At 37.9% G+C, this 20,068-nt stretch overlaps 1 protein-coding gene across 1 annotated transcript; it reads right to left on the reverse strand.

Moving 5' to 3' along the window:
* Nucleotides 1–3,366: 3,366 nt before the first annotated feature.
* pnpla2 (patatin-like phospholipase domain containing 2) lies at nt 3,367–16,879 on the reverse strand. Its single transcript, XM_062993389.1, has 9 exons — nt 16,372–16,879; nt 15,009–15,241; nt 13,995–14,060; nt 11,291–11,503; nt 10,189–10,249; nt 9,027–9,194; nt 7,984–8,116; nt 5,487–5,609; nt 3,367–5,400 (listed from the first exon to the last, which is right to left on the reverse strand). Exons 1-9 carry the CDS (start codon nt 16,556–16,558, stop codon nt 5,058–5,060), a joined length of 1,527 nt encoding a protein of 508 aa, XP_062849459.1. The 5' UTR covers nt 16,559–16,879; the 3' UTR covers nt 3,367–5,057.
* Between the last annotated feature and the right edge of the window lie 3,189 nt (nt 16,880–20,068).

Consider the following 20,068-nt stretch of genomic DNA (forward strand, 5'->3'; position numbering starts at 1 on the left):
CAAATGTCCATTTGCATTGTTATTCCACCTCCAGCCTCAGACCTTGGTGAAAGTTTCTTTATCATTGATAACCTCTAATTCTTGTCTAAATGCTTCTGGTTTGTTAAGGTTTAATAACTTAGTGCTTCCTGTAAACCACACCAAAGATTTTCCAAAAATTCTGAAGACAGAGAAGGCCACTCTAGGATATTCCAGGACTGGTTTCCTAACTAAGCTGTGATTGACTTGGAAGTGTGCTATCACCAGGTAAAATTTTACCACAAAAGGCATAAGATTCTTTCTGAGAATACATTGGTATTTTTGTGATTTCATTATGCCAGTCACATGGTCAAGACTGCCAGTTCCTGCAGCAAAACATCCCCACATCATCACCGACCCACCCTCATGCTTAAACATGGGTATTCTTCTGATCTCATCTTTCTTGCACTTGACAAACCACTGATCCATATGTCCAAACAGTTTAAAACAGTTTTGATTTGCCACTCAATAGAACTATCCAAATTCTTTCTTGCGTTTCCAGTTGTGTGCTTCTTGGTCAAGGGTGGCACACGTCATGGAGTCCGGCCATGAAGTCCTTGTTTGTTAAGAGATTGTTTTACGGTTGCCAAGTAATTAAGGCTTTTACAGTAACACATAGGTTTTTCTTTGTTGTCTTGACAAGAGTGTTAAGGCCTCTGATTGAAATTTGGGCTTTATCCCATGACCATACAGGTTTGCTGCTGTGGCATAAGTTCTGGAATTCTAATGGTGTCTCTAGAAATGTTCAGCATATTACCCATTGCCCTCTCTCAGCTTGTTTTCACATTGGTAGCAACACACCTTGAACACTTAAATTACTGGGTGGTGTTTATACAACACATCACTGCTGAAGCAGATTAAAAGACGTTGAGTTCCAGATGATTTAATCATGGTGTAACCCAACTTTAGTCCATACAGACTAGCAGTAGGTTTTACAAGTGTTGAATAACTGACATGGCAGTATTAATAAAATATGCAGCCACTGAAATGCATACTTTGAGTGGCATAAACACAGTACAACAGTGTTCAACCTTTGGAAGAATGGATTTGGTTCTTACATAAGTTCACCATCTGCAACAGTTTTGTTTGTTCTCCTTTTGTCCACATGGCAGGCACATGCACAGATAGACTTCAGATGATGATTAAGCACCTACCGTTTTGGCCCCCAACTAGATAAGCACACTTTATTTTAAAAAAAGAAAAAGCTTTAGATTTTATATTTTAAAAAATGAATTTGTTAAGTGTTACGAATCTGCACAAAGTAAAATATGTGCTACTGTATATAACAGAGTAGTCTGAATCATTTCTTTATCAATACAGCACAAATGGTTTAATGAGTATAAAAATTATGCAATGAGCTACAAAATGAAATAATTTATGAGTTAACAGTACAAGAGGTAACAACTTGTCACTAAGCAATTATGTTGCAATTACATTATGATGATTATGACTTAATAACAATTTACAATTGAAGTCAAAGGTTTACACACACTGATTATGTGTGTCTTACTTCTGCAACTGTTTTCTTACTGTAACTTCATGATTCAATCACATACTTCTTATAAGTGTTAAAAAATGTATTTAATGTGTTTTTTGTTCATTTCTTTTAAAAACATGACAATACCCACTGGGAACATTTTGTTTTGTTCTATTGTGGAAATAAAAACAAGTTTTGAATTTGGTTAGAAACTGTCATGATACTGTGATAAATAAGGGCTCCAACATCTGTTGCAGTGGCGATTTCTCTAAGACTGCAAGGGAAGCTCAGCTTCCCCTAAAATGTCCAAAATTAAATGGTCAAATATGTACAGTTGTGTTAACATTTCATTGACTACAAATGCGTTAGAACACGTTCATCTCGAAGACGAGTTCGTTCAGAATCAGCTAATTTTCACAAATCGACTCGATTTTCTTAACTTAACTCATACATTCCCGTAGCGTCAATGCATTTGCCCGCAGAAGCTGAGCGTCTCTTCACTTCTATGGGACTGCGTTGAGTTTTTTTTTTTTTATGCTCCGAAACTCTGAGCTGAGCGTCTCTGGGGGTGAATGTAGCTGTAGGCGGGTGTGGACGCGGAGCTTCTGCAAGATGATTGGAGGATCAGTGGAAAGGCTGAATCCTGTTTTGATTGACAGCTAGTTTGAGCGCTACACCGTCACTTCTCAAACTCAAACTCAAAAGAAGCTTTATTGGCATGACAAATAGGGACATTCGTATTGCCAAAGCAATACACTTCATTAGTCACTTAATCACTAGGAGCTTCAGTCCCATCGTGGATTTTGCGAGTGAAGTCGAAAGACAAACTGCATCCCATTTCAGGCCATTTTCTTGTGAAAGGAACAGAGGGCAGAATTTATGTGTAAATAAATTGACAAATTGATGATGTAAGCCGACAATGAGCTTCCCCTCTTTGAAAGACCAGCAGCCGCCACTGATCTGTTGGTATGGGGTGCCTGTGGCATAAGTGTCGTGCATATGTGTAAAGGTACCATTGACACAGAGGTGTATATTGTGATTTTAAGGATACTGAGATTTGTAGGGAGATACACCGATGAGGCATAACATTATGACCACTGACAGGTGAAGTGAATAACACTGATTATCTCTTCATCACGGCACCTGTTAGTGGGTGGGATATATTAGGCAGCAAGTGAACATTTTTATCCTCAAAGTTGATGTGTTAGAAGCAGGAAAAATATTCCGAGCGTAAGGATTTGAGTGAGTTAAACGAGGGCCAAATTGTGATGGCTAGACGACTGTGTCAGAGCATCTCTAAAACTGCAGCTCTTGTGGGGTGTTCCTCGGTCTGTAGTGGTCAGTATCTATCAAAAGTGGTCCAAGGAAGAAATAGTGGTAAACCGGCGCCAGGATCATTGATGCACGTGGGGAGCAAATGCTGTTCCATGTGGTCCGATTCAACAGACGAGGTACTGTAGCTCATATTGCTGAAAAAGTTAATGCTGGTTCTGATAGAAAGGTGTCAGACTCCATGCCTCAACGGGTCAGGGCTGTTTTGGCAGCAAAAGGGGTCCAACAAAATATTAGGAAGGTGGTCATAATGTTATGCCTAATCAGTGTATGTTGCCAGCAAGGTGTTGCCTTTTCCTCAAGAAGTCCATTGTTATTTTTAGCAAGAAAATGCCAGTCCTCATTCTGCACGCCCTACAACAGCATGGCTTTTATACAAAGATGTGGACTGCAGGCAGTTCAGTCAAGCACACGCACTCTGCCTTCTAGTGAAATAGTATGGCTCATATAAAGATGAGAATAAGATAATTTGTTACAATTTGTTATTGTCACAATTTGTTATTATTTGTTAAATTCAAAATATAAGAGAACAATACAACTTTTTATTAATAATTTATTGTGTATATAGAGACTATATTTACTATATAATAAAGTATTTGAAATTTAACATACAGTGTTATCTCCCATTTTATATACAAATAAACAGAATTAGCAGAAGAAGTATGACCAACTAGGAGCAGGACTACCTCACAGTTCATACATCCATTACTGAAACGTATTGTACTATGCACTAAATTAATACATGATCACATAACTGCCAACATTGTTCAAACTATTCCTTTTTAATTTACCCTATATAAAGCATGCAGCAATACTGAAAAGCATATACATTTTATCCAGAATAGTCTTCCACATTTACATTCTTTAGAAAGTCTAACTTTTACAATTAAAGCTCATAGTTACTTGCTCTATGCATTCTTAACACATTCATGTTCAAACAAAATTTCTGTAATACATGCAAAACAACCATGGCAATACACATGGTTCCTTCACAACCAAAACAAAATAAAATACAACTTTACTTACTTATTTACTTTATTTATTTACTAAAAAGTAAGAATCAGCTATACAATACTGAGTTAGTTTCATGAGTACATCATAATTTAAAACATCTCACATCTCTTCTGACCTAAACTGCATTAGTTACTTCACAACAGTCCGTCCTACTAACCACACTGAATGCAAACATTCAGTTTGTAATTATAGGATGTACTTATCCTAGTTTTGCCATTTCTAATATAATACCAAAATCAAAGTCCTGAATATCAGATGAGCATGAATGGGTCTAAAATGAGGATTCACCAAAGGCTCAGTCTATGCAAGCAAAGTTGGATCAGTTTGTGCCAAACTTAGTCAATCAGTTCAAAAATTACATTTCTCAATGCACGATTGCAAATAATCTGGGTCATTTACCATCTTTGATACATAATATTGTAAAAAGATTCAGGATATCCAGCCAGAACCATGTTAAAAGTGTGTGACCCTTGAGGTTGATCATCAGATTGACCGAAAGGCAGTGGAAGTGTGTGCAGTGGTCAGATAAGTCCACGATTCAGCTTATTTCTGCAAAAACATTGAGGGTTTTTTTCCTTCCAAAGATGAAAAGGACCATCCAGATTATCAGCAAAAAGTACAAAAGCCAACATCAGCCATGGTATAGGGGTGCATCACTGCCCACGGCATGGGTGACATGCATATGTGTAAAATGACTATATGTGCTGCATAACATATTGGGATTTTATAGAGAAACAGACCATTAAAGTTATGGCTTTTCCTTAGAAGTTCATAGTTATTTCAGCAAGACAATGCCAGGCCTCATTTTACATGGCTTTGTTAAAACAGTGCAGGTGTTTGCCTTGCCAGACCGGCAGTCTAGATCTGTTTCCTATTAAAAATCAATAGTGCATTATGAAGAGTACAATCAGACAACAGTAACCATTATCTGTTGAACAGCTGAAGTCTCATATCAAGTAAAAATTGGCAAAATGAGTGTATTTTGCTCTGAAATTAACTGGCGCCCTGTTCAGGGTGTATTCCAGCCTTGACCAGTATTAAGCAATTAGTAAAAAATAAATAAATAAAATGAATAATGTACTCTTTCATTTTTATATGACTTTACAAATGGCTGAGGTTGCCAGTTCTTATTCAAAGTCCCCCTTTTAGAGCTGTTCACTCAGAAAGAACCAGATCCTTGTTTCACAATTCTCTGGGTACAGAGACAAAAAGCGCATTATGAAGCGTGTTTGTCTTCCAGCTGCTGGTTCTCTGGAAGCAAGTTGTGGTTAGAGGGCCCTACAGGACGCATGGTCAACCCTTCCTCCGTCTCCTCACTGATCTGTGCAGGTTGTACAGGAGAGACTACAGGTGGAGAAGATCCAGCACTGAAGGAGCCACGCAGGTCCAGATTCAAGCAAAAGAGGCCTGGCAGGAGTTGCCGCTGGTACTGGTCCAATCGATGGATGGCTTCCAGAACAGAGGAGCTCCTTCCACGCACCCATCCCGGCAGCAGACTTCCAGTGCTGAATGCCTCCGGTGCTGACTGAGTGTGCCTTAACTCCAGCTGATAAGAGAATCTGAAGGACAGACAGGTAAAGCGAGAGGGGCATAGTATGTGCATACCTTTTTGCATGTCTTTTTTGTGTATTTGTGTCATCCTCACCGTGCAGAGACTTGTTGGGACACACTTCTTCTGGTGTTCTGTAGACAACGCTGTAGTTGCTTTACTGTTTGCTCTTTAATCCAGCCCACATCTTCTTGAACATCTGGCAACCACTCCAGCAACCTGACAGAGCATAATTTAATTACAAAATCTAACAACATTAAGTAGGAGTCCTGTATAAATAAAATCTTACTTTCCTTTCCACCATGTCTTCTCATTTCTCTCATATATAAATTTTATGCAGAGCTTACATTTAACAATGGATTGGCATCCTGTCTGTAGCTAGGGAAACCACACCCAATGCATATGTGGATTTTAGACATTTAAAATGTTTACATTTGTTTACACAGTTCCTCCGTGACTTCCTAGTTTGAGATACTAGAACATTGCTAAGGAAAGTAACGAAGAATATCAAGTTCATTTCATTTTATTCAGCTACTTTATCCTGGTCAAAGACCCGGAAAGTCCGGTTCCGCCGGGAAACACTGGTCACAAAGGATGAATACAGTGTACAAGGAACCAATCCATTGCAAGGCTTCGGCCACTTCTCTCCCATATATATTTAATCGTGTCTATGTAGACTCCCAGACAGATCCCAGTGTAATAGATCAATAGATCTGTGCGCCACCAGAGCACCTTGGATATGAAGTAAATAACAAAATTGAAGCAATCCTTCACAGTAGTAGTACAGACACTATAGAAGTGGTTAAGAATCAAGTTGGAGCATTTTTAGTATTTTGCTGTGTGTAGCAATTTCATGCTCTGAGAAGCATACAAAATATGTGTTTGTTCCGTCTACTCTCTCCTCTAACAGTCATAACAACACTAGATAATTACAAACATGTGAGTTTATGATGATCAGAAAAAGAATGGTGTACTGTATGTTAAATTAAGCAAATAACATGCTACTATGCTAAAAATGATGAAAATGTCCATGTGAATCTAGATGGCAAGAAAGTATTACACATGGCAAAAAAAAAAAAATATGTAAATGAGTAGCAAAAACCATAGGCACTAATCTACAAAAATATAGAAAAGTAATGTGGTCAGGTTCATCATGTTGAAAATGATTAAAAAAAGACAAATGGCACAAGGTGGCCTAATACCTTAACTCAATATAACTTGACTCATCTGCTGAATGAATTCGGCAGTGACTCGCGTTAAGTGTCATGTCCTTCGGCATTGCCATTTTGGGTGGCAGAGAGGACAAAGATAATTGCAGGTAATTGACAATCACCTTCACCTGACCATTAATTCACACCAGGTGGAAGTTTTTCTTCCTTTTCAGATTCACCAGCTCCTCTGTCTGGCAAACTGGCTTATCTCTGAAACTGTGATGCCAGGCTGCTTATGCCAAGTTCACACTACACGACTTTCCAAGTCGTCAGGTCTCTGTACAGTTCACACTACACAACTGGATCTCTTGTAATCGGGAGTCTTTCAAGTTGGTGTGGCTTTCACACTACACGACTGATCGGCGATAAGGGGTTTCACACTACACGAACTATCACCAACTGGAATCGCAGGCGAGCTTCTCTGGTCTCCCAAACTATGTTTTGTCACGAAAACAAACGCGAGAAGTGAAGAGGGGTTTAATGATCGTCCAAAAATACACGTCAACAAGTAGCGAGCGATCAAAGTTTGTGTGCTTATGTGCAGCGTAAAATCAAGGAGAAAAAATAAATGAATCTGAGTGGATTTGGCAACACGAACAGTATGGATTGTTCTATAGTGAGTTGGAGGTTAATAAATATTTTTGCAATGCAACATTGGTGTTATGTTTTGTAGAGAATGATAAGGTCAGAAATACTGTAAAACTTGTGTGTATGGCAATGTATTCGGATATAAACTATATTATGCCCCTGTCCCACCTTTTTACTCCTCCCCTGCGTTTCTCCTCACACGGTATCTTGCGTTCTCATTGGCTGTTCGACATAGCACTCATTGCCAGTTGTGCGACTCAGATCCAGATATTTGACATGCTAGAAATCTCTCTTCAGCGAGTGAAAATCAGGGCAAAAATCGTGTAGTGTGAACTAGGCATTAGTCCAGTAACATGCCTATGTTGTGCATGTTACAACAGCTTCATATTAAGAGAGAGCAAGAGTCAGACTGACCTGGCTGCAGACCAGACATGTCTTAAATTGAGAATGTTTGGAGAATTAGAAAGCACAATACAAAACATTGTAGACCCTCGGACTGTTAGGAAGCTGAAGTGATATATTAAGCAAGAATGACAGTTCAGAACATATCTAAATATAAATACATGAAATACATTTTGTCTTCGTAGTCTTTTCATGTAAATGAATGTAATATGTCAAAAAAGATATGCAAATTGCTTTGTGCTTGATTTGTTTTTATATACTTTTAACTCTTAACTTTTACTGTATGAGGTTTGTACATAATCTTTTTGTGTTTTGAACTAGGAAACCCCTCCTAGTATGCAAATGTCATAAAATGAGCTACTGTCTTTTCTACAGAGGCAATTGTTTTGTACCTTATACTCAGTGACAGAGCTGACTCCAACGGCAGTGTGTATGGTATAAAAAGGGCTGACAACATCCTGGCAGGTAATGTGTTGTTCAAAGACTGCAAGCGAGTTTGTCTTTCTTTACATGCCTCTTTGAGAGCTAGAGAGAGAGAAAAAGAAAAAAAATATATATATTTTATGTGCCAGTGGCATTGTACTTAAAAAGTGTTACAGAAGAACTTGCTGTGGAGCTCACAGAAGGGTGCAAATTACAAAATCATGCCCATCTGCCATGCCATTTAAGGCTGGAGCAAATTAGCCCCCGCATGGACGTGCAAATAATGGTTTCTCTCAACCAACAGTCACCTGCAGCTTGAGAGATAATTTGCTCCAGGTAAAGGGATGTGGATTTAATCATGGTTTCTTCCTCACTTTTGCTGGGCTCAATCCGGTCTGGTTTTCTGCCAGCACAGATACCGACACTTATACTCTTTTTGGCGGCATGACATAAGCACACTGGACGAGTGAGTTGCCCTCAGAGCCAGAGTGACATCTCTTTTGGAGCGAGTTGGTGAAGTGGCGGTCTTGTCCGTGCATTGCTGTCCTCAGCTTGTTCTGTGTTTCCTCTATTTACTCTTTACCTTGTTGTCTTTGTTGAACTGTCTGAGCAACTTGTCATATTGTGACAACCAGTTTTAAGTTCTGCACTATTCCTGTTCTATTCTCATTCTGCTTTGTGGGGTGTGGATATTTTGTGTCTTCTTTATTTTCTCTTTACCAGTTTGTTTGTGGCTTTTTAGTCACAGTACTGTTCTACCTTGGTTAAGCATCCTGCACATTGGGTTCATTTCCAATTCTTGCAGGTGCAGGGCTTCACCTCGTACCTCGGTGCTGAGGTGCGACCTGCCCCATTACAAAAAGAGAAGTGTTTTCCATCTACTAACATACCGCATATAGCCCTAAAGTCTTAGCCACTGGCTAAGATAAACTAAGGTGGAGTAATTGTTGAAGAGTTTCAGGCTGCATTGCAGTGGGCCTGCACACATAGCATGTTATATGTCTCTTAATACCTCTATGAAGTTGTAGCGGTAAGTGGTCAAAAACTTCTTCTCTGTTGTTAGGCATCGTTTCCCCTTCCCCACTACGTCGTTCATCAGTGTCCTCATTCTCAGAGTCTTCCACACCTCTCACATGATTATTACTCAGGGGGTGGTGTGGTCCGCGAAACTGCAACAGACCTGAAAAACATATAACAGTTTTAGTTTAGTAGTGTGAAACAGTTCTGTCACGAGAGGGCTTAGTTAATGTAAAGAACAAATGACAGAATGAGTGGACAACAGAAATAAATGCTGACGTAGGGCCCTATAAAAGTTGTCTAATCTTATTTTTAATTGCATTTTAAGACCATGCATTCATATATTTATTGCCTGTTTTATCACCACTTTATCAAGGTCATAGTGGGTTTGATTTATTGAGCATAACGCAGGAAACACACCGGACAGGTCGCCAGTCTATCATAGGGCAGACACACACACTTACTTTTAGTAGCTTTAATTGGCCTAACTGCATGTCTTTGAACTTCGGAGGAAATCCACACACAGGGAGAGCATGCAAACCACAGAAAAAGAAACAAACTCTTGCTGTGAGTTTCTACACTGTTGCCCCTAGGAATAGCCAAAAATGCCTAATTAAACTCCTTCCCAAATCTGGCCGGCAGATGGGCCATGGAGGCACAGATGATTAACGTGTAGTTCCTCTTAACTGAAAGGCACCTGCGCCTGGCTGACCATTAATTTACTCCAGGTGGAAGCTGTGGTAGCTCAGTGATTAAGTTGAACAATATTCTGAAGGTTGCTGGTTCAAACCCCACCACCACCAAGTTGACACTGTAGGGCCCTTGAGCAAAGTCCTTAACCCTTAACTGCTTAAACTATATTCAGTCATAAATGTAAGTGTCTGCTAAATGCTGTAACTGTATATCACAGTTTCTCCCTCACTGGCGCAGCTTGTCATGTTGTGACAACCTGTTCTCAGTTCTGCACTATTCCTGTTCTATCCACTTTTTATGTTTTCGTGTCATTTGTTTGTTACTTTGTTTCCAATATTTTTCTTCATTTATTTGATTTTTCCCTTTTGTTAGTCTTTTTAGTCTTGGTATTGTTCTTCCTTTGGAAAGCATACTGCCCTACCAGAAAATCAATAATGTGTAAATGTTTTTTTTTTTTTGCTTACCATTTTTCTTCAGGAAGTATAGTGCATCTTTGTAGCCCTGCTTGCACATGGTCTTCATCACCTGATATAGAGGGGAAAAAACCGGGATGAACATTTCTGGGGTTATAAATAAAATTACACATCGACATGAAATGTGTGTATTCTGCACAAATAATTAAGTGATAAATTACTGAATACATTATCTATATGTTTATTTAAAAATTTCTGAAAAGAAATTGTCACGTTAATCATCTGCATCTCTATGCCCCCTCGGTCAGACAGAGTTGGCATGGCATATTGGCATGATTCTATAATTTGTGCCCTCTATAATTCAGGCCCATTGTAGCTGACTTCATTTTACTGTTCTTCTCAATAGTTTTAACAATGTGTATATCTATGTCATTGGGGAATATGAGCACATAATTTGGAAAGCATGTTTGCGCCAGAGCTTGTACCTGGTTCTGAATAAATGCCTCATTTTTGTTGCCTTTTATATAATCATTCAAAGCAACTGGATGTAATTTCCACCACATTACTAATCATACAATTGTGGATTTCCCATCATAACAGTTGGCATCAGACATTGTGGGTTGAAGGTATCCTTTGGCTTCCTCCAGGCACAAATCACAAATGTAGTATGCATGGTGAATACTGACAATACTAATTTTTCCATTGCTCAAATATCTAGATTTTTTTGGGTCTCGACACCAAGTTATGCATCTTTGCATCTGGTTCTAGGTGACAGCCCTGTCATGTATTCAGCTTTGTAAATCTTACATCATATAGTTTTTTATATAATGTAAGTCTAGCTCATAAAGGTGCCCATTTAAAGTTGTGGTTAAGGGTCAGTGGTAGCCTAGTGGGTGGAGCTTTGGGTTATCAACTGAAAGGTTGAGAGTTTAAATCCAGCTCTGCCATGCAGCCACTGTTGGGCCCTTGAACAAGGCCCTTAACCCTCTCTGCTCCATGGGTGCTGCACGATGGCTGACCCTCTGCTCTGACCCCAGCTTCCAAACAAGCTGGGATATGTGAAAAAAGAATTTTGTAGTACTGTATGTCTGTATATGTATATATGACAAATAAAGGCATTCTATTGTATTCTATTCTATTATGTTGTATTTACCTGTGGATCAGGAGGGAACAGTGCTCTAGAGACTCTGTACAGGTTAGAAACAGTGAATTGTATGGATGTGTTGGTAAATCGGAGCTCATGCAGGTTGGTGGAGCTGACGTCTCTAGGGCAGATATCACTCTCTCCCAAGAAGGGTGAAATGGTGATTGTGTTCTTCAACTCATACTGAGGCAAATTATCAGTAATACCCCCATCCACATAACGCTACAGAGAGAGAAAGAGAGAGTGAAACATTCAAAGTATTATGTTGTATTATGTTTCCAACATTTTTGTTATGATAAAATAAGTGTACATCTACTTAAAACAGTTTTAGTATTTAATTTAGCCATCATTGTCAGTTATTACAGCCAGAAAATTTGAACACGGCATTTTTAGCCCATTTCACTATACTTCCAAATTCTGTCCCTTCGTCCAATAATACTTTGTTAGAAAGTCTTTAAATCATGCTTTGATAATTATTTAAGACCAAGGTTGTTAATTATACTGGGGGGGGGGGGTCTTTCCTTTCACTCTTGGCATAAGGGTCCTCTTGATGTAACATACTGGATATAATGAATAGTTGACTAAAATTGAAGAGGTCACATAAAAAGGTTACCTCTTTACTAAGAAATTCTTTCGGTTGATTAAGGAATATTCACTGCCTTTAAGAAGGTCCTGCATCCCTTCTGGATCCATTCCAGATTTTGCTTTTCTATCATTTAATTCTTACCTTGTTTTGAATGCCATTTGACACCATTTTCATTTTTTATGTGGTTTCTACCATACATATAGTCTTTACAAATAGGCGATTTATCCTTATGAAGTAGAACTATAATTTCTGAAAGTTGGGATATTTGGTAAAGTGCAAGAAAAACAAGAATTTGTGATTTGTGCATTCTCATAAACCTTCATGTAACTGACAACAAAATTACATGTAATGTTTTGGCTGACTAATTTAATTGGATTATTTAAATATAAACAAATTTTGAATTTGATGACTGTATCACACTCAAAAAAGTTGAAAAAAAGTTTTAAAATTGTTCCACATTAAGCAGGTGAAATGGTAACAGGTGAGGGTATAAAACTGGGTATCTTTGCAAGCAACTATGGGTCTTGGCTCATTACTTTGTGCCAAACAATTCTGAATCAGTTCAAAAAGAACATTTCACAACACAAGATAGCAAATAATTTAGGTATTTTACCACCTGCCATACATAATGTTTTAAAAATAGTTAGTAAATCCAGATAATGTGTTGCAGGCATTACATTCTATATTTTTTTTTTTTTTTTTTTTTTTTTTTTTTTACATACAAGTGTGTCAGTGCAAACACTTCTTATTTTGATTAATTGTTAACTATTAATTGTGCTGCATAAAATTTAAGCCAGTCCACCAGTTCAGTAATTAGTAAATTCTTTTGTTTTTAAAATGTTGTAGACCAACTGGAATATTTCATAAAATATATAAATAGTTTGTGGGGCTGGATATTTTCACAAGGCACTGTTTACTTTTATAAGTTCCAAAATATGAGTTGCTATAATGGAATAAATATTTAAAGTTTGATTCATGATTTTATTTCTAGGTACCATAAAAACAAGAAAATGACAACATCCTTTGGGACGCTCTGACTTTTGTCACACTTGGCCATGGATGCATGAATGCAGAGGCCATATTTCATTCAGTGAAAAAACTTTCAGAAGGGAAATGTGTTTGCCAAGCCACATGCCATGTACTGCTGGTGTGTAGCCTAGATCAAAAATTCTTAATCCTTGCCTGATATGAGAGCATCTTAGTACTGTGTCTTTTTATAATGTGAAAACATAGCACCTTTGTATCATGCATAGCAATAGATAAGTTAACAGGGACATATCTATTTACAGCTCAAGTAGTTGCAAAACCAGAACGTGATCTCCCTAAATGACTCACTGATCTGAGAATCATCTAAGTCTTGTTTCATAATATTGTGGGTGTTTTGTGTGGTAAATGTTCATAAAAAGATTAAGTCTTGCCTGGTAAGTTTGTTAAGGTTTATTACATTTGCCTAGAATTCAGACTTTGGTAATTGTTAACATCTGGAAGAAGTTGTAAAAAACAGAAGGTGGGTAGAAAAATGTGGCAAAAACACATCTAGTGAAGAAAAAAAAGAAATTAGATAAAAGTTCATGAGGCTGTGGGAATTCCCATGGTACCCACAACTCAAAAATAACAGCAACAGATTAGTAAAAAACATCCTTGTGGAGAAATTTTGGCCCACTTTTTTATTCAAAACATCTTTAAATCACACAAGTTATCAGTCATGAGCTGCTAACAAAATTTCACTACAACATTTGTATTATGTCACTTTGTTGATCACCCCAAATTTTGATGTGACCTTGCTTTTGGAACTTTGTCCTGCTGCATAACTTAATTATACCTCAGCTTTACAGAGAGATCTTATTTTCTTCTCATTCATTTTTTGAGAAAGAGTGAAATTCATTGGTCCCCTAATGACGGACGTTATTATTTGTTTTTGGCATGATAGCTGGTTTAAAAAATGGCTCACACTGTAGTTTGGGGGAATCCTACAGCTAAAGAAATAGCTCTGTGACCACTTCTAGGCTGATACCAAGGACGTTTAGCTCTTTAGACATGCACTATAAAAAACTCTTAGACTATGATGTCATTTAATGAAATGAGTTTATGATGATAATAAAAGTAAAAATTAGATAAATTACTCACCACTCCTTGTAATGCAGGAGGAATGAGGCCACAGTACACAGGAATAAAGGCACTGCAAACACATGCCTGGAAAAACACACAAACACACAAATAAAATAATATAATATAAAAAATAAAATTGAGGAGATGCTATTATTATTATCGTTATTATTAGAATGTATGTTGTCAAATTATTATTGATTACTTCAATGATTGTATAGATCAATTACTAGGGATTTTCAGGTTTTGGAATAATAGTGTTCAGCAGGCAATGGTCAACAGTTTAGTAGAGTATTTTCATATTATAAACACTCATTCATTCATTGTTTTACCACCACTTTGTTCTATTTAGGGTCACAGTGGGTATGATTTACTGGGCGAAGGGTAGGAAACACTCCGGACAGGTCGTACACACATACACATATACTTAGGGGAACTTAAGTATCTCCAATTAACCTGCCTGCACGTCTTTGGACTGTGGGAGGAAACCGGAGCACCCGGAGGAAACACACGGGGAGAACATGCAAACTTCACACAGAAAGGACCTGGACCGCTCCACCTAGAAAATGAATCCAGGACCATCTTGCTGTAAGGTGACAGTGCTACCCACTGGTGCCATACTGACAGACTCCTACCCAAAAACACTAAATGCTGTCATAAATTTGCTTCCACAAAAGTATGACTTAAAGGATGTGCATATTTATGCAAGTGTTTTTATTCCCCCTAAAAAATTCAGTTAGTTTTTTAATTGAATTGTACAGGTTATAGGTCACAATGAAGGTGGAAGAAGCTTTGCACCCACTGGCCAACTATAACTCTATCTCTCTTTAGTTGTTTCCGCCACCCCCACCTCCAATCAATTGCTTCTTTTCACCTGCTAGGGGCGGGGTCTCACAGAGCTTAGTATTGCAAGCATTTGTGATCTTCCACCAGGTGCATATACTTTTATATCCACTGTATATCAGTACTTTCAACTTTTTTCAACTTTCAACTGTAATTTACAATGTATTGTTTGTGTGTGTTTGTTTATATTACTTGCACCAGCTCCTCGTTGCTGTTGAATTGGGACACAACAACATTCTCCCCATCTGTAACACGGGTGAGGGAGATGCCCAGTCTGCCTGTGGCCTTCCTGTATGCATCAGGAGCCAAAATACGTAGCATCATGCCTCGCATAATCTTCACTAGATCAAAGGCAGGGTGCATTGGTCCCAGAAACCGCTTCCGTGCTTCTTTTGCAACATTGATAAAGTTGGCTCCAGCCTCTCCTGAAAAAAACATGGTAAAAGGATCCCATTTAGAAGTGTGCAAACACAAACTGCAAGCTCAACACTGATTTACTTCACGTATAGGTCATGCTAGATATGTTACATTTTTCTGCATATACCTGTATTGAGCACTTTGTTGCTGTTGCTGACTGTTGCTCTGTACTTATTGTCATCTACTGTACCTCATTAATCAATTGAAAAGAATAGACCACCACTGACCAGATGTTGTTTCAGCACTGCAATGACATTAACATGGTAGTATGTGTAGTACAGGTATGAGCGTTTCACATGCAGCATTGTTGTTGGGATTTGTACACACCTCAGTGTTAATGCTGGGAGAACAATAGTGCCAAAACAGGACAAAAATATAAAACAAACAGGAAGGGTCAGATTAACGTACATTGCTCACAAAAAAAAGGAAATAGCTCCAACTTTCAAACTGTTCTCCTACGAGTTCTAATAGGGTGTGTTTCTAATAAAGAAGCCAAATAGTTTTAAGATTTTTAAACTTAAAAAATGTAACAACACTGCTGCACATGTTACATGCCAGTGTCATAACCATGTCATTGCAGTGCTGAGAATGATCCACCACCCAAATAACATCTGTGTTCTCCCCGTGTCTGCGTGGGTTTACTCCGGGTGCTCCGGTTTCCACCCACAGTCCAAAGACATGCAAGTGAGGTGAACTGGATATACTAAATTGTCCATGTTATAACCTTGTGAACTGATGAATCTTGTGTAATGAGTAACTACCATTCCTGTCATGAATGTAACTAAAGTGTAAAACAGACATTAAAATCCTAATAAACAAACAAACTTTCATCTGGGGTTTCCTTCCGACTGATAAATGGGATACAGGAGAGTGACACAGCATACAGAGAAACACAGGGGATACAGTCAGTAATTGTATACCCACAACGAAATATATTTATGATTTTTACTTAAGTATATAGGGGCATTTTGAGCATATCTGAATATTGGGGGGGCAGTAAACAGACATCATCAGACTCATCTATACTAAAATCTACATTTTGAAAAAGCTTGTTATTTAAATCAGTTTTCTTTGTTTACATGTTTAACACATGTAAAAGGGGTTGACATAGTAAAAAAAAGAAGGTAAAATGGTTTACCCATGCATGTCCCGCTAACCAGTGCTGCAGCGGTGATTGCACCTGCTGAAGCTCCATAGACGTGTTGAGCACCTTCAACCAGAAACGGCGCTTGTTCCAGCAGACAGCTCGCAACTCCGACATGGTAAACCCCGAGAAACCCGCACCCAGCGAACGAAATGTTCCAGGGCGAGTCCAGCGGAAACATACTGGCTTACAACGAGTTGCTTACAAGTAAATAAAACAAACCATATGAAGTAAATGAATGCGGTTACTAGAAAGACTAGTTAGTTTGACTTTTTACCATAACCTGGCTACATGTTACAGCTACACATAAACACTTTTGACGGCTTACTGTTGACAAACCGGCCACTGCGGTTATATCACGTGAAATATCTAAACACAAGTCGGCGAAGTTTGAATTAAACTTCACTAAAGTGTAATTTCAGTTCATAAGGTTAAAAATAGTAAAGAATATTAGTTCCAGACAGCCGGAGTGTACCGCTGAACTGAGAGAACATTAGTGTTTGTTCGGTGTTAAATAAGCTGTTTTGGACCGCTCGTGTTCCTTCCTCCTACCTGTCAACACTGATAAGAGGAGGGTGGTTGAGTAAAGTGGGCGGTATCTGTTTGAGAGTCACCGTTTTTGACCAATCACAGAGCAGAAAACACAACCCTCCCGAGCTGTCAATCCAAATGATTCCACGAATCGAGCTGTCATTGTTTTCTACAACCCCTGGCAAAAATTATGGAATCACCACTCTTGGAAGATGTTCTTTCAATTGTTTAATTTTGTAGAAAAAAAATAAATCACAGACATGCCACAAAACTATCATTTCTCAAACTGTCAACCCTCTGGCATTAAGAAACAATAAAAAAAGAAACAAATATAATAGTTGTGGTCAGTCACAATTGCTTTTTTTTAGATCAAGTAGAGGAAAAAAATATGGAATCACTCAAATCTGAGGAAAAAATTATGGAATCATTAGAAAACACTGCACCATTATTACTTTGTTGCACCACCTCTGGCTTTTATAATGGTTTAAACTCTATGAGGCATGGAGTTAACTAATGACAAACAGTATTCTTCATCAATCTGCCTTCAACTGTCTCTTGCTGTTGCCAGATCAGCTTTGCAGGTTGGAACCTTGTCATTGACCATTTTCTTCAATTTCCACCAGAGATTTTCAAATGGATTGAGATCTGGACTATTTGCAGGCCATGCCATTGACATTATATGTTTTCTTGAAGGAAAGTTTTCACGTCCTTTGCCCTATGGCAAGATGCATTATCATCTTGAAAAATGAAGTCATCATCACCACACATCCTTTCAACTGATGGAATAAGAAAAGCGTCCAAAATTTCAATGTGGACTTTGGCATTTATTGAAGACCATCTCCCCTGTGCCTTTACCCGACATGCAGGCCCATATCATCAACAACTGTGGAAATTAACATGTTTTCTTTAGGCAGTTATCTTCATAAATTTCATTGGACAGACACCAAACAAAAGTTCCAGCATCATCACCTTGCCCAATGCAGATTCGCGATTCATCACTGAAGATCACTTTTATCCAGTCACCCACAGTCCACGATTGCTTTTCTTTAGCCTACTTTAACCTTGTTCTTTTCTTTTTAGGTTCTTTTGTTTGGCTTTTCTGTATGTAAATCCCATTTCTTTTAGGTGATTTCTTACAGTTCAGTCACAGACATTGACTCCACTTTCCGGCCACTTGTTTCTCATTTGTTTTGTTGTGCATTTTCTGTTTTCAAGACATATTGCTTTGTTTTCTATCTTGATGCTTTGATGTCTTACTTGGTCTACCAGTATGCTTCCCTTTTACAACCTTCCCATTTTGTTTGTACTTGGTCCAGATTTTAAACACAGCTTACTGGGAACAACCAACATCTTTTGCGACATTCCACAATGATTTATCTTCTTGAAGGAGTTTTATAATCCTCTCACTTGTTTCAACTGACATATCTTGTGTTGGAACCATGATTCATGACAATCTGCTTTGTGCAACAGCTCTCCGAGGTGTGAGCACTCTTTTTAAACTGAAGAATAATTAGCAAATCTAATCTGCTGCAGATGTTTTGTTTTTAAACTGCAAATTACAGAGTGATTCCATAATTTTTTCCTCAGATTTGAGTGATTCCATATTTTTTTCCTCTACTTGATCTAAAAAAAGCAATTGTGACTGACCACAACTATTATATTTGTTTCTTTTTTTTATTGTTTCTTAATGCCAGAAGGTTGACATTTTGAAAAATGATAGTTTTGTGGCATGTCTGTGATTTATTTTTTTTCTACAAAATTAAACAATTGACAGAACATCTTCCAAGAGTGGTGATTCCATAATTTTTGCCAGGGGTTGTACACTATAACTGCAGTGAGTGTCATCAGAACTTTCTCGTGTTTACAGGCTATTGTCCTGCTCTGTTTGTGTTTCCTTCAAAACACTTTTACACTCTTCAGTAATGTGAAGGCAAGCTGTAGCCTAGTGGTTAGGGTACTGGACTAATAATCAGAGGGTTGCTGGTTCAAGCCCCACCACTGCCAGGTAGCTGCTGTTGGGCCCTTGAGCAAGGCCCTTAACCCTCAATTGCTCAGATTGTATACTGTAATAGTACTGTAAGTCGCTTTGGATAAAGGCGTCTGCTAAGTGCTGTAAATGTATGTGTTTTTAGTTTATTTTAATTTTTAGGACCTGGGCTGGGTTAAATCTGGATGACAAGAAAAAAATATTATTATTGTTATTGTCATTATTATTATTTTTTTATTGTTGTTTATTTATATATTTATTTATTTATTTATTTATTTTTCATCAACCACTTTATCCTGGTCAGGGTGCCATCTCCATCGTGGGGCTTTGGCCATTCCAGTCAGTATCTTCAGTGCCCAAACTGTGTAATTAATGTGCGTAATTAAAAAAACTGTTAAAAAGTTTAACTAATAGAAAAGCTGACATAAACTGCAGTAAACATGCCTCTGTCCCAACCCGTTTTAACTGTGTTGCAGGCATCAAATTCTAATTTGTTTATAATTACAGAGTACAACCTAGAAAAAAGAATACAAGTTAGTCAGTAAAAACTTTGGAAATCTTGTATTGTATTTATATTAGTTAATTAAAAGTTCTTGTTTTTATTGCATTTTACAAAATGTCCAAACTTTTCTGGAAATGGGGTTTTGACTTATATGTCAGTTGTTGCCCACTGTGCATTTGGACCCTGAGCTAATTTTATTTTATTAAATTGGCTCAAGAAAATATTTAGCTATCTGCAGTATGTTTACATGTCTTATTATGATTTTAGTTTAAGTGTCATTATGTTCAGTAAAAATAAACCACAAATGCAGTTCTACATCACAACTATGTACAATGTATCCAAACGATACGCTTGAGAGAGATCCAGTTTATCCAAAAATGGTCTACAGTGCTGTCCAGTGCTTATAAAGTACATTGGTCACCTTCAATAAATACATGACTTTGCAATTTGTGTAGAGCAGGGTATCACAACACAATAACCATATATTCCTTGTACACAATCCTGGCTTCAAAGGGCTGATGTGGCTGCAGATTTATATACCAACCTGGGATAGCTGTAGCTACTGTTTGGTTGGTATTAAAATCTGAAGCCACACCAGCTAAATTAAATACCAAAGTTATAAAACAGCTTACACATCAGTCAGCTAGCCACTTTCTTAACACCTTGCATGT

This window comes from Trichomycterus rosablanca, chromosome 1, assembly GCF_030014385.1.
Source record: "Trichomycterus rosablanca isolate fTriRos1 chromosome 1, fTriRos1.hap1, whole genome shotgun sequence".
NCBI lineage: Eukaryota > Metazoa > Chordata > Actinopteri > Siluriformes > Trichomycteridae > Trichomycterus > Trichomycterus rosablanca.

Excerpts from the sequence above, each read along its gene's own strand:
- pnpla2 (XM_062993389.1), bottom strand. The coding sequence starts at position 16,558 with ATGTTTCCGCTGGACTCGCCCTGGAACATTTCGTTCGCTGGGTGCGGG. Across the intron at positions 8,117-9,026 it reads ACCGCTACAACTTCATAGAG|CTCTCAAAGAGGCATGTAAA; the intron begins GTATTAAGAGAC and ends CTCTCTCTCTAG. Across the intron at positions 5,401-5,486 it reads TCCCAACAAGTCTCTGCACG|ATTCTCTTATCAGCTGGAGT; the intron begins GTGAGGATGACA and ends TCTGTCCTTCAG.